This window comes from Rhinatrema bivittatum, chromosome 6 (genome assembly GCF_901001135.1).
Source record: "Rhinatrema bivittatum chromosome 6, aRhiBiv1.1, whole genome shotgun sequence".
Classification (NCBI taxonomy): domain Eukaryota; kingdom Metazoa; phylum Chordata; class Amphibia; order Gymnophiona; family Rhinatrematidae; genus Rhinatrema; species Rhinatrema bivittatum.
Window position 1 is genome coordinate 5,499,396 of NC_042620.1, and position 16,923 is coordinate 5,516,318.

Here is a 16,923-nt window from a genome sequence, read left to right on the forward strand (position 1 = left end):
ACACATAAAACACATCCACAGATCCTATATACCTCTCCACACACAACTATATAAATACACACACAGAAAGCCCCTAAAACACATTCACAGATACCATACACCTCTCCACACACAAACATATATATATATATATATATATATATATACACACAGACACACACACCCCTAAAACACATGCACAGATCCCATACACCTCTCCATACACAACCATATACATACATACAGGCTCGTGCGATCGGCGCCCTCCCATCAGGGAGAGAGCCTGCCCGTCCGGATCCTGACTGTCCTGAGGCCTAACGCTGCGAACTAGGCCCGGCACCGAACACGCCCTCACGGCTGCCTCACCCAATCGGAACGCTGCCTTCCTCTGACGCCACTTCCCGGACATGGAGGGTAAGCCCATTTAAACAAAGGCTTACCTGCTGCACCGCGCGCCGGGCGTCGCACGCACGAAGGAGCGCGACCTAAGGAGCATGCCCCTTGGTGCGCCCCTTGGTGCGAACCCTATTTACTAATACCTCGGATGAATGGTTCTCTGCTTCAACTAACTGCACATTTGATTAATTACAGCCCACTACTGGCACAGTAACCACAGGAACCTCTCCCTTTCCCTCATGCCTCTTTGAGACCTCTCTCCCCCCCAATCCCACACAAATGAAATCATTGCCCTCCTCCCTTCCCCCTCCCTCCTCTTAAGTGAGACCCACCCTCGCAACTTCCCCCCACGACCTTATACTCCAACAGACAGACAATAACCCCATTTATTCCCTGCTAATCACATTATGATCACTCATCACATACCCATTCTTAAATACCTTAACTCTTCTTTTAAGCCAGCGAAACTTAGTCAACACACACAACTCAACAGAACACTAATTCCCATCATGGCTTCGCCGATCACTCAAATGTTAGGACTGATGACTTTTTTGTTACTTCTACTAAACACACAATCTATCCTAAAAAAGGCTACCCTACTGTGTGATATCCTCACAGATGAAACCCCTGACATATGTGCGATTACAGAATCATGGCTAAAGGACATGGACACTGCCCTAATTAACCAACTACCTACAGACTCATACAATGTCTTCTCCATACCTAGGCATAAAAAGAAAGGAGGAGGACTCCTCCTTGTGGCCAAAAAGAAATATAATCTCACTCAGCATTCTATCTCTCCCCCCCACAAACTTGAGATTGGCCTCTTTAAATCCAAGGCACTCCAAATCTGCTTAATCTATGCCCCCCCAGGCATTCTGGAAAACAACCCATCACCTCTCACAGAATACATCTCCAAACACATAGACATTAACACTCCTGCCATCATTCTCGGTGACTTGAACCTACACGTTGACCGCAACCCACCATCCCCAGCTTGCGAAGCTACCCTGACCTCACTGAATGCTCTCGGATTCAAATTGTATCAAGCCCCACACATAAGGCAGGACACACGCTTGATGTGATATTCACCAACTCGCTCATCCAAACAGATCTACCCCGTTGCACCCCTATACCCTGGTCAGATCATTACCGGATTGATACTTGCTGCACAATTATGTGCTCTCCCTACTCCACCCATCACAAAAAACTATATCCTTCCGAAAACATTGTAAGGCGGAGGATATCATTGACGCACTTTCGGAGGATCTAAAAAAATTAGACCTCACAGATGCCAACATGGCCTCGTCATCCTGGTTTCAAATTACTAGCAACATAGCAGACAAACTTTGCCCCATAGGAACCAAAGAAATTAATACAGACAAGATAGATAAGAAACCATGGTTCACCCCTGAACTAAGAACAATGAAAACCGAGCTCTGTAAAATGGAAAAGAAATGGCGCAGAAACCAAAATCCTTCCCTATTATTAAAGTTCAAGTCCTTACTCCATAACTACCGTAAAGCCACAGACAAAGCTAAGAAAGACTTTTATGCAGCAAGAATCCACCAATTCCAATTCAACCCACGTGCTCTCTTCCAATACGTCTCTAGCCTCATTACATCCCCTGACAACATAAACTCAAACAATGATGATGAAACTAAATGTGAGAAACTAGCCTCTTACTTCCACAACAAAATTGAAACCATCATGGCATGCTTCAATTCCTCCCCCTCTCCCAACAACTCTCTAACACCTAACAATACTCACAACACCAACCACACTCGCATTCCACAGTCAACTTTTCACAAGCAAACTACACATCACACAGCCACTCCCACAAACTTCAAAACCACGCTCACAAACCTTGAGACCACAACTGCATTAGAAATAGAGACTATACTTAAAAAAATCAAACCTGTACTACACCCCGCAGACATAATGCCCACAAAAACTTTCCTCTCGATCCCCACCACTATAGCGAAACCCATTGCTAATATAATCAACAAATCCATCACGTCTGGCATGGTACCAACCCAACTCAAACATGCTATAATAAAAGCTACCCTTAAAAAAACAGATCTTGATCCTGCTGAACCGGCTAACTATCGCCCGGAATCGAACCTTCCTTTCCTCTCCAAAATAATAGAGAAAATCATTAACAAGCAACTTACGGAATACCTAAATAAGCATCATTTGCTCTTCCCGTCCCAATATGGATTTCGAAAGCATCATAGCACCGAAACGCTCCTTCTCTCCCTATCAGAATCCCTGCTAAAAGCCCTAGACACTGGCCACTCCTACATTCTTGCCCTTCTAGATATATCCTCTGCCTTTGACACGGTCAATCACAACACCCTCATCACCCACCTTACAGAAATTGGCATTACCGGCACTGCCCTACACTGGTTCCAATCATACCTGAGCGATAGGAACTATAGTGTAAAAATTGGTCTATGTGAATCTAAGCCAAGAAGACTATCACAAGGAGTACACTAAGGTTCTTCACTCTCTTCAACACTTTTCAATATTTATCTTATACCTCTCTGTCGACTACTGTCGAAACTGGGTTTCCAGCACTTCATCTACGCAGATGATTCTGAACGTGCCGCGGTATAGAAAAATCTCTAAATAAATAAATATATGTTTTTGTGTGGAGAGTTGTATGGGTATGTAAGTATGTGGTTGTTTATAGGCTCTATGAATGTGTTTTAGGGGTGTTTGTTGTTGTGTATGGAGAGGTGTATGGGATCTGTGCATGTGTTTTAGGGATGTCTGTGTGTGTGTGTGTGTGTGTGTGTGTGTGTGTGTATGGTTGTGTGTGGAGAGGTGTATGGTTAAATAAGAATGTGGGTGTATATGGGATCTGTGAATGTGTTTTAGGGGTGTCTCTGTGTGTGTGTGTGTGTGTGTTGGTATATATGGTTGTGTGTGGAGAGGTGTATGGTTAAATAAGAATGTGGTTGTATATGGGATCTGTGAATGTGTTTTAGGGGTCTGTGTGTGTGTGTGTGTGTTTGTATATATGGTTGTGTGTGGAGAGGTGTATGGTTAAATAAGAATGTGGGTGTATATGGGATCTGTGCATGTGTTTTAGGGGTGTCTCTGTGTCTGTGGGTGTGTGTGTGTTTGTATATATGGTTGTGTGTGGAGAGGTGTATGGTTAAATAAGAATGTGGTTGTATATGGGATCTGTGAATGTGTTTTAGGGGTGTGTGTGTGTGTGTGTGTGTTTGTATATATGGTTGTGTGTGGAGAGGTGTATGGTTAAATAAGAATGTGGTTGTATATGGGATCTGTGAATGTGTTTTAGGGGTGTGTGTGTGTGTGTGTGTGTGTGTGTGTGTGTTTGTATATATGGTTGTGTGTGGAGAGGTGTATGGTTAAATAAGAATGTGGTTGTATATGGGATCTGTGAATGTGTTTTAGGGGTGTCTCTGTGTGTGTGTGTGTGTGTGTTTGTATATATGGTTGTGTGTGGAGAGGTGTATGGTTAAATAAGAATGTGGGTGTATATGGGATCTGTGAATGTGTTTTAGGGGTGTCTCTGTGTGTGTGTGTGTGTTTGTATATATGGTTGTGTGTGGAGAGGTGTATGGTTAAATAAGAATGTGGTTGTATATGGGATCTGTGAATGTGTTTTAGGGGTCTGTGTGTGTGTGTGTGTGTGTTTGTATATATGGTTGTGTGTGGAGAGGTGTATGGTTAAATAAGAATGTGGGTGTATATGGGATCTGTGCATGTGTTTTAGGGGTGTCTCTGTGTCTGTGTGTGTGTGTGTGTTTGTATATATGGTTGTGTGTGGAGAGGTGTATGGTTAAATAAGAATGTGGTTGTATATGGGATCTGTGAATGTGTTTTAGGGGTGTCTGTGTGTGTGTGTGTGTGTTTGTATATATGGTTGTGTGTGGAGAGGTGTATGGTTAAATAAGAATGTGGTTGTATATGGGATCTGTGAATGTGTTTTAGGGGTGTCTGTGTGTGTGTGTGTGTGTGTGTGTGTTTGTATATATGGTTGTGTGTGGAGAGGTGTATGGTTAAATAAGAATGTGGTTGTATATGGGATCTGTGAATGTGTTTTAGGGGTGTGTGTGTGTGTGTGTGTGTGTGTGTGTGTGTTTGTATATATGGTTGTGTGTGGAGAGGTGTATGGTTAAATAAGAATGTGGTTGTATATGGGATCTGTGAATGTGTTTTAGGGGTGTCTCTGTGTGTGTGTGTTTGTATATATGGTTGTGTGTGGAGAGGTGTATGGTTAAATAAGAATGTGGGTGTATATGGGATCTGTGAATGTGTTTTAGGGGTCTGTGTGTGTGTGTGTGTGTTTGTATATATGGTTGTGTGTGGAGAGGTGTATGGTTAAATAAGAATGTGGGTGTATATGGGATCTGTGCATGTGTTTTAGGGGTCTGTGTGTGTGTGTGTGTGTTTGTATATATGGTTGTGTGTGGAGAGGTGTATGGTTAAATAAGAATGTGGGTGTATATGGGATCTGTGCATGTGTTTTAGGGGTGTCTCTGTGTCTGTGTGTGTGTGTGTGTTTGTATATATGGTTGTGTGTGGAGAGGTGTATGGTTAAATAAGAATGTGGTTGTATATGGAATTTGTTGCCAGAGGATGTGGTTAGAGCAGTTAGTGTAGCTGGGTTTAAAAAAGGATTGGATAAGTTCTTGGAGGAGAAGTCCATTAATGGCTATTAATCAAGTTTACTTAGGGAATAGCCACTGCTATTAATTGCTTCAGTAGCATGGGATCTTCTTAGTGTTTGGGTACTTGCCAGGTTCTTGTGGCCTGGATTGACCACTGTTGGAAACAGGATGCTGGGCTTGATGGATCCTTGGTCCGACCCAGTACGGCAAGTTCTTATGTTCTTATTTATTTTAAATAATTTATTTATCGCCTAACAGAAAATATCTTCCTAAGCGATTTACAACATAATTCAAAACATAGGGGCAGATTTTAAAACCTGCACGTGGCGCAGATTTGTTCGCGCAACCCGGCGCAAACAAATCTACGCCTGATTTTGTAACATGCGTGTGCTGCCGCGCGCATGTTATAAAATCCAGGGTCGGCGCGCGCAAGGGGGTGCACAATTGTGTAACTTGCACGTGCCGAGCCGCACAGGCTGCCTCCGTTCCCTCCGAGGCTGCTCTGAAATCGGGACGCGACCTGGGGGCGGGTCCGGAGGGCGCGGCCACGCCCCCGGACCGCCCCGGGCCGTAACCACGCCCCCGGGACCGCCCCCAAAACGCTGCCGACACGCCCCCTAAACGCCGCGCGGCTCGGGCCCGCCCCCCGACATGCCCCCGACACGCCCCCCTCACCAAACCCCAGGACTTGCGCGAGTCCCGGGGTCTGCGCGCGCCGGTAGACCTATTGAACATAGGCCTACCGGCGCGCAGGGCCCTGCTCGCCTAAATCCGCCCGGATTTGGGCGGATTTAGGCAAGCAGTGCTCTTAAAATCCGCCCCTAAGTAAACTTGATTAATAGCCATTTAATGGACTTCTCCTCCAAGAACTTATCCAAACCTTTTTTGAACCCAGCTACACTAACTGCATTAACCACATCCTCTGGCAACAAATTCCAGAGCTTTATTGTGCATTGAGTGAAAAAAAAAAGTATCTGATTATTCTTAAATGTGCTACTTGCTAACTTCATGGAATGCCCCCTAGTCCCTCTATTATCCAGAGTGTAAATAACCGATTCACATCTACCCGTTCTAGACCTCTCATGATTTTAAACACCTCTATCATATCCCCCTCAGTCATCTCTTCTCCAAGCTGAAAAGTCCTAACCTCTTTAGTCTTTCCTCATAGGGGAGTTGTTCCATTCCCCTTATCATTTTGGTAGCCCTTCTCTGTACCTTCTCCATCGCAATTATATCTTTTTTGAGATGCGGCGACCAGAATTGTACACAGTATTATTGTAACACACTGTATATCTCGGTCTTTCACAAAAATTCTTGAAGTCTTTACAGCTCGTCCAGAATTCAGCTGCTAGGGTAGTAACTGGGACAATGGTTCCTGAGCACATTTCACCTGTTTTGGAGGCCTCCATTTACTTCCCATCAAGTAGAGAATTTCCTTTAAAATCTTAATGCTAGTATTTAAAGGATGGAATGGTGTCGCACCCCCTAGCTTTAATGCAGCTTTAAAACTGTACCGTCCATCACATACCCTTAGATCAGCAGGTCAATTCCTTCTGAATGTTCCTTCACTAAGAATTATTCGCTTAGACACATCTAGAGAAAGGTTTTTCTCTGTCCAAGGTCCTGTTTTATGAAGTTCCTTGTCTTGCAGTCTGAAAGAGGGGGAATCTTCTATGTTAAAACTGAGAAAGCTACTAAACTCCTTCATTTGTTCTCTCAAGCATTCCCCGAGGATATGTAGCCAGCAGGGAGCGTGAACTATAAACTGAAGGTAGCTAGATGGACATTGTTATAATAGTTATTTTCTTATGTACTATTTATGTCAATGTCTTTTTATGTTTTTTGTTAAACCGCTTAGAAAGTTTGATTTGCAGTGAACAAGATTTAAAATAAATAAATAAATACACGGCTTAGCATCACCAGAATTAGAGAGAAAAATTTAAAGGTCAGTAAGTGCTTTTCTTTTGATTTGTCTTTGAAATGGTGTGGAGGAGAGGAATCCCCGGCACAAGCAGTGCCCCTCGCCCTGTAGATTGTGTGCTTCTGTTAATAATCCAGTGCCGAGCCTTGGTGGTTATCCCTTGCCTTGCAGCAGCCCCACAATGTCACCCTGGTCTACCAAGTGTATGGGAGAAAAGATAACAAAGAGCAGCAGGAAGCCAAGTCTCAGTCAAGGTAAGATGATGGAGATTGTGAGAGATAGAGAAGAGCTCATGAATGTACGTGAGCTTGTGGGAATCAGGGCGGACATTGCATAGAGAGCGGAAGAGGGGGATATCAGACTGATGTACGCTGATGGGGTAAAGACCAAGTCTCAGTCAAGGTAAGATGATGGAGATTGTGAGAGATAGAGAGCTCATGAATGTACGTGAGCTTGTGGGAATCAGGGCGGACATTGCATAGAGAGCGGAAGGGGGGATATCAGACTGATGTACGCTGGTGGGGTAAAGACCAAGTCTCAGTCAAGGTAAGATGATGGAGATTGTGAGACATAGAGAGCTCATGAATGTACGTGAGATTGTGGGAATCAGGGCGGACATTGCATAGAGAACGGAAGAGGGGGATATCAGACTGATGTACACTGATGGGGTAAAGAGTTGACTTGAAGGGTCAGGATTGGGACTGACAACTCCAGCCGAGAGAAGGAGAAACAGAGCTGTGATGCGGTGCAAGATCCTCTCAGGAAGAGAGCTGATGGCTGGCTGAGAAGAAGAAAATGCTGAGGCTTGAAGAGAGAATGGCTGAGGAAGTGGACAATGCAGACCAGGGGGAGAGAGAGGACTTCATGTTTGGAATGGTTTGCCATAGGGAATAAGACTAGGAAGAGTTAGCATCAGGAACAAGAAGTGTAATGGCAGCCACAGAAAGCAAAGAGAAGAAGAACTGCTGCTGACTTGTTGGTAAAGGGAGATGATATGATCCTAGGGCTTCCTGGTTGAAAGAGCGTAGTTTGGCAAACAGTGAAACCCCGGTGGGTAGCAGCATCCCCAAGCTTCCACAACTGAGGTAGTTGCGAGAAGTTTGCAGAGAAGCTGCAACCTCCCTAGTGCTAGATTTGGCAAGGATGAATTAGTATTAGGAGCCTCCGTAGCCTTGCAGAAGTTGTAGAACTGGGATTGAGGTCAGAGTTAGAGTTAGCCTGATTGACCTTGTAGACGTTGTAGGGTTGGGTCAGCATTGGCCTGCTTTACTTTTTAGACACAGTAGGGATGGGTTGGGTTTGTAATCCAAGCGAGCTTTTTCTTGAGGTAATCATGTTTCCAGGGATTTTACCAAGATGGTTTGCTTGTATCAGATTTTTTTTTTAATTTATTGTTAGTCCATCAAGCCAGTAATTTTTATGTTATCAGAATGTATTTTAGTTGCTTTTATTTTACTGTAATTTTATCAGGGTAGTAGTTTTAAATTATGTTAAATTTTGTGTTATATTTTCATGCATTTATGTATTTCTGCTATTTTGGTTTTATATTATTTATTATGCATGTTTTATTATGTACATCACTTAGTACGTTCTTAGGCAATTAAGAACATAAGAACATAAGAAAATGCCATACTGGGTCAGACCAAGGGTCCATCAAGCCCAGCATCCTGTTTCCAACAGTGGCCAATCCAGGCCATAAGAACCTGGCAAGTACCCAAACACTAAGTCTATTCCATGTTACCATTGCTAATGGCAGTGGCTATTCTCTAAGTGAACTTAATAGCAGGTAATGGACTTCTCCTCCAAGAACTTATCCAATCCTTTTTTAAACACAGCTATACTAACTGCACTAACCACATCCTCTGGCAACAAATTCCAAAGTTTAATTGTGCGTTGAGTAAAAAAGAACTTTCTCCGATTAGTTTTAAATGTGCCCCATGCTAACTTCATGGAGTGCCCCCTAGTCTTTCTACTATCCGAAAGAGTAAATAACCGATTCACATCTACCCATTCTAGACCTCTGATTTTAAACACCTCTATCATATCCCCCCTCAGTCGTTTCTTCTCCAAGCTGAAAAGTCCTAACCTCTTTAGTCTTTCCTCATAGGGGAGTTGTTCCATTCCCCTTATCATTTTGGTTGCCCTTCTCTGTACCTTCTCCATCGCAATTATATCTTTTTTGAGATGCGGCGACCAGAATTGTACACAGTATTCAAGGTGTGGACTCACCATGGAGCGATACAGAAGCATTATGACATTTTCCGTTTTATTCACCATTCCCTTTCTAATAATTCCCAACATTCTGTTTGCTTTTTTGACTGCCGCAGCACACTGTACTGACGATTTCAATGTGTTATCCACTATGACACCTAGATCTCTTTCTTGGGTTGTAGCACCTAATATGGAACCCAACATTGTGTAATTATAGCATGGGTTATTTTTCCCTATATGCATCACCTTGCACTTATCCACATTAAATTTCATCTGCCCAGTTTTCCAATCTCACAAGGTCTTCCTGCAATTTATCACAATCTGCTTGTGATTTAACTACTCTGAACAATTTCGTGTCATCTGCAAATTTGATTATCTCACTCGTCGTATTTCTTTCCAGATCATTTATAAATATATTGAAAAGTAAGGGTCCCAATACAGATCCCTGAGGCACTCCACTGTCCACTCCCTTCCACTGAGAAAATTGTCCATTTAATCCTACTCTCTGTTTCCTCTCTTTTAGCCAGTTTGCAATCCACGAAAGGACATTGCCACCTATCCCATGACTTTTTAATTTTCCTAGAAACCTCTCATGAGGAACTTTGTCAAACGCCTTCTGAAAATCCAAGTATACTATATCTACCGGTTCACCTTTATCCACATGTTTATTAACTCCTTCAAAAAAGTGAAGCAGATTTGTTAGGCAAGACTTCCCTTGGGTAAAGCCATGCTGACTTTCTTCCATTAAACCATGTCTTTCTATATGTTCTGTGATTTTGATGTTTAGAACACTTTCCACTATTTTTCCTGGCACTGAAGTCAGGCTAACCGGTCTGTAGTTTCCCGGATCGCCCCTGGAGCCCTTTTTAAATATTGGGGTTACATTTGCTATCCTCCAGTCTTCAGGTACAATGGATGATTTTAATGATAAGTTACAAATTTTTACTAATAGGTCTGAAATTTCATTTTTTAGTTCCTTCAGAACTCTGGGGTGTATACCATCCAGTCCAGGTGATTTACTACTCTTCAGTTTGTCAATCAGGCCTACCACATCTTCTAGGTTCACCGTGACTTGATTCAGTCCCTCTGAATCATTACCCATGAAAACCTTCTCCATTACGGGTACCTCCCCAACATCCTCTTCAGTAAACACCGAAGCAAAGAAATCATTTAATCTTTCTGCGATGGCCTTATCTTCTCTGAGTGCCCCTTTAACCCCTCGATCATCTAACGGTCCAACTGACTCCCTCTCAGGCTTTCTGCTTCGGATATATTTTTAAAAGTTTTTACTGTGAGTTTTTGCCTCTACAGCCAACTTCTTTTCAAATTCTCTCTTAGCCTGTCTTATCAATGTTTTACATTTAACTTGCCAATGTTTATGCTTTATCCTATTTTCTTCTGTTGGATCCTTCTTCCAATTTTTGAATGAAGATCTTTTGGCTAAAATAGCTTCTTTCACCTCCCCTTTTAACCATGCCGGTAATCGTTTTGCCTTCTTTCCACCTTTCTTAATGTGTGGAATACATCTGGACTGTGCTTCTAGAATGGTATTTTTTAACAATGACCACGCCTCTTGGACATTTTTTACTTTTGTAGCTGCTCCTTTCAGTTTTTTTCTAACAATTTTTCTCATTTTATCAAAGTTTCCCTTTTGAAAGTTTAGCACGAGAGCCTTGGATTTGCACACTGTTCCTTTTCCAGTCATTAAATCAAATTTGATCATATTATGATCACTATTGCCAAGCGGCCCCACCACTGTTACCTCTCTCACCAAGTCCTGTGCTCCACTGAGAATTAGATCTAAAATTGCTCCCTCTCTCGTCGGTTCCTGAACCAATTGCTCCATAAAGCTATCATTTATTCCATCCAGGAACGTTATCTCTCTAGCGTGACCCGATGATACATTTACCCAGTCTATATTGGGGTAATTGAAGTCTCCCATTATTACTGCACTACCAATTTGGTTAGCTTCCAAATAAAGATAAAGATCACAGAACCGGTCAGGGTTAGCGTGATTTACCTCGTAGATGTGGTAGAGGGAGGATCCTTCATCTGGCCAGTAGCGGTCACATTGCTTCACACCATCTTCCACCAGTGGGGTCAGCATCACGATCACTGTACAACCATTCTCCCAGACCATCTGGGAACAGAGATCCCAACACATTAACTAAGGAGTGGGCATTATACCCTGAGAGACCCTCAAAGAGCAATCTCACAATACTGAGAGGGGAGACGCCATTCAGAGGCTCTCACCAAATGGTGACAGTTACGAGACAGAAGAGAGGATGAGCGCTTCTGCTACGTGAAATCCCACTAAAGAGCTAAAACCCACCTCTTTCCTGTACTTCTGGCCTTTTGGATGTTCAATGTTCATGTATTAGGTAGAACTAAGGCACAGAGAAGTAAACTGATGAAACCTTATTAAAGAAGAATTCAAACAGAGGTGCAGAGGAGCTGACATGACCCACAGTCCCAACTCACCTGCCAGAAATCTGCAATGGTGTGAGAGAGAGGACCCTGGGTAGCAATGTAAGCTGGCATCCGTGGGTCATGCTCGATCTGAAGAAGGAGAGAGAACCGTAGTCGGAGCAATGTCAGCAAACTGCAGACACTCATAGGTGACATGGGAGCACTTACAACCACGCTCTCAAGAGACACGAGAACACTTATTTTATTTATTTACTTACTTACTGATTTTATATATCATTCGGTGTAGCCATCATAATGGTTTACAACAGTAATAAATAACAATAAAATTACAGTAGATTAAAATAAAATAACAATAAAATACAGTAGATTAAAATAAAGAATGGCCAGCTCGATATTTCTTTTTTTCCCATGCTGACGGGTTGGACATCTGTCTTTAAGTTCTCTGTGATTAACGTAGCAATTTTATTGTTAAAGAATTCTGCAAATTCATCACATCTGTTTTCTGATACCGTGTGTTTATTGTTATTTTTGTTGTCGGTTAAGTTCTTAACAATAGAAAATAAAGCTCTGGGGTTGTGGTTGAATTTTTGAATTTTCTTTGTGTAAAAGTCTTTTTTTGTGTTGTTAAGTCTTTTATAGTAGGTTAAATAGAACCGATATGTAGTGATCGCAGAGGTATTTTTGTGTTTCCTCCAAGCTTTTCCCCTTTTTCTTAGTTCTCTTTTGGCATCTCTTATTTCGGAATTATAGCAAGGATTTTGTTGCGCTGCAACGGACGAGAGCACCAGGGGGCGCTCTCCAGCGCGGGATGAAATGTGCACCCTTGTGGTGAATCGTCCTTACCCTGAGCCTCGACCGAACCTGCATGCTTCCTTGAGACCACCAATGCAATGATGGTCTCTGAATGGTCTTTTGACCGTTCCAAGACCTTTCGGACTGCCGGTAGGGAGCAGCGGGAAGCAGCAGGTCGGACAGAGGACAAGGCAGACGAGGACAAGACACAGGATGAGGATTCAGACAAAGACTAAAGGCAGGCGAAGACTCAGACACTGGACTAGAAGAAGGTTCAGGCGTTGAGGTAAACTTGGAAGGAGTGCTGCGATGCCATGCGCCCTACACACCCCAGCCGGGATGGTCACGGACCACATTGGAGGCGAAGCAGCAAGGCTGGCATCGACTCAATTACATTAGAGTTCAAGATGGCAATAGGTACTGAAGAGAAGGACTGGAATCCAAGGAGAAGGACATCAGGACAGACAGATGAAGGTAACCAGCCAAAACTCCAGGTGGCCCTGTCCTGACCTGAGGCTCGGGAACCCAGCGTGATCGACATATCATGAAGTTATCCCGAAGTTAGACTTGAAGACGGACCACAGGAGGGAAGCTCCAGAACCCTGAACATGAAGAAGATCAGACGAGAGTGAAGATCCAAGACGGTACTCAGATGGACAGGGAAGATCTTTGATCTGAGATGAAGGAGACTCCAGATAGAGCACTAACACCCACAGCCGGGGAGGAGGCTGCGGTGGCCAGAGCGGCCCTCAGGCTATCCACTGGAGCACTGCCCGCCGAGGGCTAGGCATAGCTGGAGTCCAGAGCATCGAAGGAAGAAGACTAATCTCCAAGGCAAGGACCCATGACATCCGGGACAGACTCCCCGGACACTCGATGAGGAGCAGCTGGGACAGACAAAGTGGACGTCCAGAAGCCTCCAGACCCAGGAGGGACAGACAAGAACATGGGTACCCTCGGCTCTGGAGATGGAGGAATCCCACCAGCGCCCTACACACCCCAGCATGGGTGGTCGCGGACCACAGGGCCACTACACACCCTACCAGCCCAGCCGGAATGGTCACGGACCACGAGGGATGGGAAGACGGAACCTCAGGAACCTCTGAACTGGAACAGAACATCAGGATAATGCAGACATCAAGGCTAGAACGGAGACATCAGGATAAAGCTGGAACAAAGATATCAGGATAAGGCTGGGACGGAGACATCAGGATACTGAAGACATCACGAAGACAAGAGACCAGGAATGTAGAACAGGGGTGGGCAATTCCGGTCCTCGAGGGCTGCAAACCAGTCGGGTTTTCAGGATATCCTTAATGAATATGCATGAGAGAGACCTACATACACACTGCCTCAGTTGTATGCAAATCTATTTCATGCATATTCATTAGGGGTATCCTGAAAACCTGACTGGTTTGCAGCCCTCGAGGACCGGACTTGCCCACCCCTGATGTAGAACATCAAAGAAATCAGGAACAAGGAATGGGATCCCAAGACAAAGATGCCAGGCAGGAGCTGGAAACGGAGATCCTCAGGAGACCAGTTCCAGGAAGGAAGTTGCTCCTTGCGAAGGCGAGGAAGGACTGACAGTGGAAGCCTTTGGTAGGCTGAAGCAGGAAACACCCTGGGAGGAGTCAGGAAGGAACAACACCTGCACTGGTCCTTTAAGAAGGGCAGAGAGGTGCAGCTTCGCCCCTTAGGAGGACACAGGAAGCAGTGCAGGACCCTGGACAGCGGCCCTGCTACAACACGGACGGCTGCAGAGAAGAAACAGGCCTCAGAGCAATCCCCGACGTCAGGGACGACTCCCTGCCGCTGAAGGAGGATCACAGGCAACTCCAGCTGCCAGGCGAGTCCGGGAAGGGCCTGAAGTAGGTTGGTGGCCTCCGGGCCACATGGGAACGCTGCAGACGGCTCCATGCCGCAAGGGAGGTGGAGGCGTGGCTCTTGCCGCGTGGGAATGGCGACGGCGGTCTCCTGACCGCTTGAGAAGTGGAAACGCGGCTCCTGCCACTGGAGGAGCATGTCAGTGGCCTCCAGGCCACTTGAGGAGCAGTAGCGCGGCCCCTGCCGCACAGGAGGGTTGTTGGTGGTCTCCAGACCGCATTACCAACAGCAGCACGGCTCCAGCCTCTCTGGAAACGTCGACGGCATCCGGGCCAGAAGGAACGGAGTAGCGCGGCTCCTGCTGCAAGGGAAACTAGTCGGCTGCCTCCAGGTCGCGAGAGAAGGGGAGAAAAAGGTGAAGAGGTGGCCTGTGACTCGTGCCACAGGCTGAATCATAACAGATTTGATCTATGAGATTCTTTCAATAATTTTTTTGTATGAATAGGGTTTAAATTATCGGAAACCATATTAGTCGCACTAAACCATGAATTGGTCACATGTTCTGAGTCTGAGAAGTCCATGTTCTGAAACTCAGATTGGAGCTGGATTTGTGGAAGAACATCTACATGCATATTAAAATCCCCTAGTACAATGGCGGATTTATCCAATTTCATGCTATTAGAAATGAATTCAATAATGGGAGAACAATTATGATCTAGCAGACCAGGTGGACAGTAAAGTAAACAGATTTGTAATTTTGCAGATTCAAACCATGCAATTTCATACGGAGGAGCAATTTGTTCCTTTGCTAATTTTAATTGGAGCTCTTTTTTTGTGATGTCCATTAGTCCTTCTCCCTTTTTTCCTGATCTTGACATGGACAACGTCCACGCTCACATGTGGACATGTGAACACTTACAACCTCGCTCACAAGTGACATGGGAGCACTTTCAACCTCGCTCACAAGTGACATGAGAGTACTTACAACCATGCTCACAAGTGACATGGGAGCACTTACAACCACGTCACAAGTGACATGGGAGCACTTTCAACCTTGCTCACAAGTGACATGAGAGCACTTACAACCTCGCTCACAAGTGACATGAGAGCACTTACAACCATGCTCACAAGTGACATGAGAAAACTTACAACCTCGCTCACAAGTGACATGGGAGCACTTACAACCACGCTCACAAGCGACATGGGAGCACTTACAACCACGCTCACAAGCGACATGGGAGCACTTACAATGGGGCTGGCGTTGATGAAATCACTTCTTGAAGGGTTGATATCCACCTTCAGCTTGATCCTAGCATGATCATCTAAATCAGAGTTACACAGTGTGAGACTTACAGCAGGAGTTTGCAAAGTAACAGCCACAAGGCCTTAGCCCGCATAAATCCCAAGAACAAAGTGGATTCTCTACTACACAGCAAAATTTATCAGGAAGAACATTTTACCAAGAAAGTCACAAGTCCTCTCCCCTGGAAACAGTAAATCACTCCCGGGAGAAGCAGCCAATCCCCCTTCAGACGTCAGTACTGAGCAGGGATTGGCTGCTGCCCTGGTGGTGACGGGACCAATCACTGTTCAGCAGCAGTGCTGAGTTCTGAGTGGCTGCTGCCCTGGTGGTGACGGGACCAATCACTGTTCAGCAGCAGTGCTGAGTTCTGAGTGGCTGCTGCCCTGGTGGTGACGGGACCAATCACTGTTCAGCAGCCAATCCCCTTTCAGTGCTGAGTTCTGAGTGGCTGCTGCCCCGGGGGGGAAACAAATGAATGCTCGGTGCCGGCGCTCAGTATTCAGTGGGGGGGGGGGGGAGACCTCCTCCTCCCATACTGCTTTGGGGATTCAGGAGGGGGCTTGAGGGTGGGAGAGTGGGGATCTGGGTATAATTTTTTTTAAAGCATGGGATGGTGGGGGGGGGGGGGATCAGCACCACTTGGGTGATCATTTTCTAGGATACTGGGGGGGCCACTCAGCCTGTGCTACGCATACTGCACAATATTCAAAGATAAACGTTTATGTCATTTAGCTGGATAGAACGTAGCCGGCAGACTCGCACGGGATATTCAGCAGCAGGGCTATCCCCACTCTACGGAAGGTCTAACTTGACCGGATAATTATGAATATCACTTCTTACCTGGAAAAGCTGTGCCCCCCTAATCCACCCACTGCCTGCTACAACTTATCCGGCTGAATAAGCGACTCATCCCGCTACGTGGCGGCTCTTGAACGTAGCCACATATTCAGCAGCCACCATTTAGGCCGGATAAGTCCAACTTATCCGCCTAAGTAGAGTTTGAATGTCGGCCTCCCTATATTTAGGGACAGTAGCCCTGCTATGGTCTGAGGCTGTGAACAGAAATTCATGTGTTATAAAGGCTCAAGGCAATCTGTGGCATTCCCCTCCCCAAGGCAGGCCACAGGTCAAATCATCGAGGGCCGAGGGGAAGGCCCCCCCTGGAGTGTGACCCTTTCAGCTGCAGAACAGGGAAAGCAGGGGTCAGAGAGTGGCAGAGAGAGCGTCGGTGATAATATTTCCGGGAAGCTGGGCCACCCTGCCCCACTCGCAGGAACCCTACCCCCAGGAGAAGTGGGAGAAGAGTGAATGTCGGGGGTCTGTGCGGAGCCCACTCTCTCCAGGGCAGTGAACTAAGTGAGCTTTACAGCCTTGCACCCCCCACCTTCCCAGTCCTCATCACATGTAATTTATAA

At 45.3% G+C, this 16,923-nt stretch overlaps 2 protein-coding genes across 2 annotated transcripts in view; one reads left to right on the plus strand and one right to left on the minus strand.

Moving 5' to 3' along the window:
* The window catches only part of DNAJB2 (DnaJ heat shock protein family (Hsp40) member B2), a 497,647-nt gene that overhangs the window by 413,636 nt on the left and 67,088 nt on the right, over positions 1-16,923 (plus strand). The gene's annotated exons all lie outside the window — the stretch shown is intronic.
* PTPRN (protein tyrosine phosphatase receptor type N) overlaps positions 1-16,923 on the minus strand; it is a 279,044-nt gene that overhangs the window by 48,490 nt on the left and 213,631 nt on the right. The window contains exons 20-22 of the mRNA XM_029604982.1: positions 15,454-15,527; positions 11,638-11,715; positions 11,177-11,296 (exon numbers count right to left, since the gene is read on the minus strand). Coding sequence (XP_029460842.1) covers positions 11,177-11,296; positions 11,638-11,715; positions 15,454-15,527 — 272 coding nt within the window. The remainder of the gene's footprint in view (positions 1-11,176; positions 11,297-11,637; positions 11,716-15,453; positions 15,528-16,923) is intronic.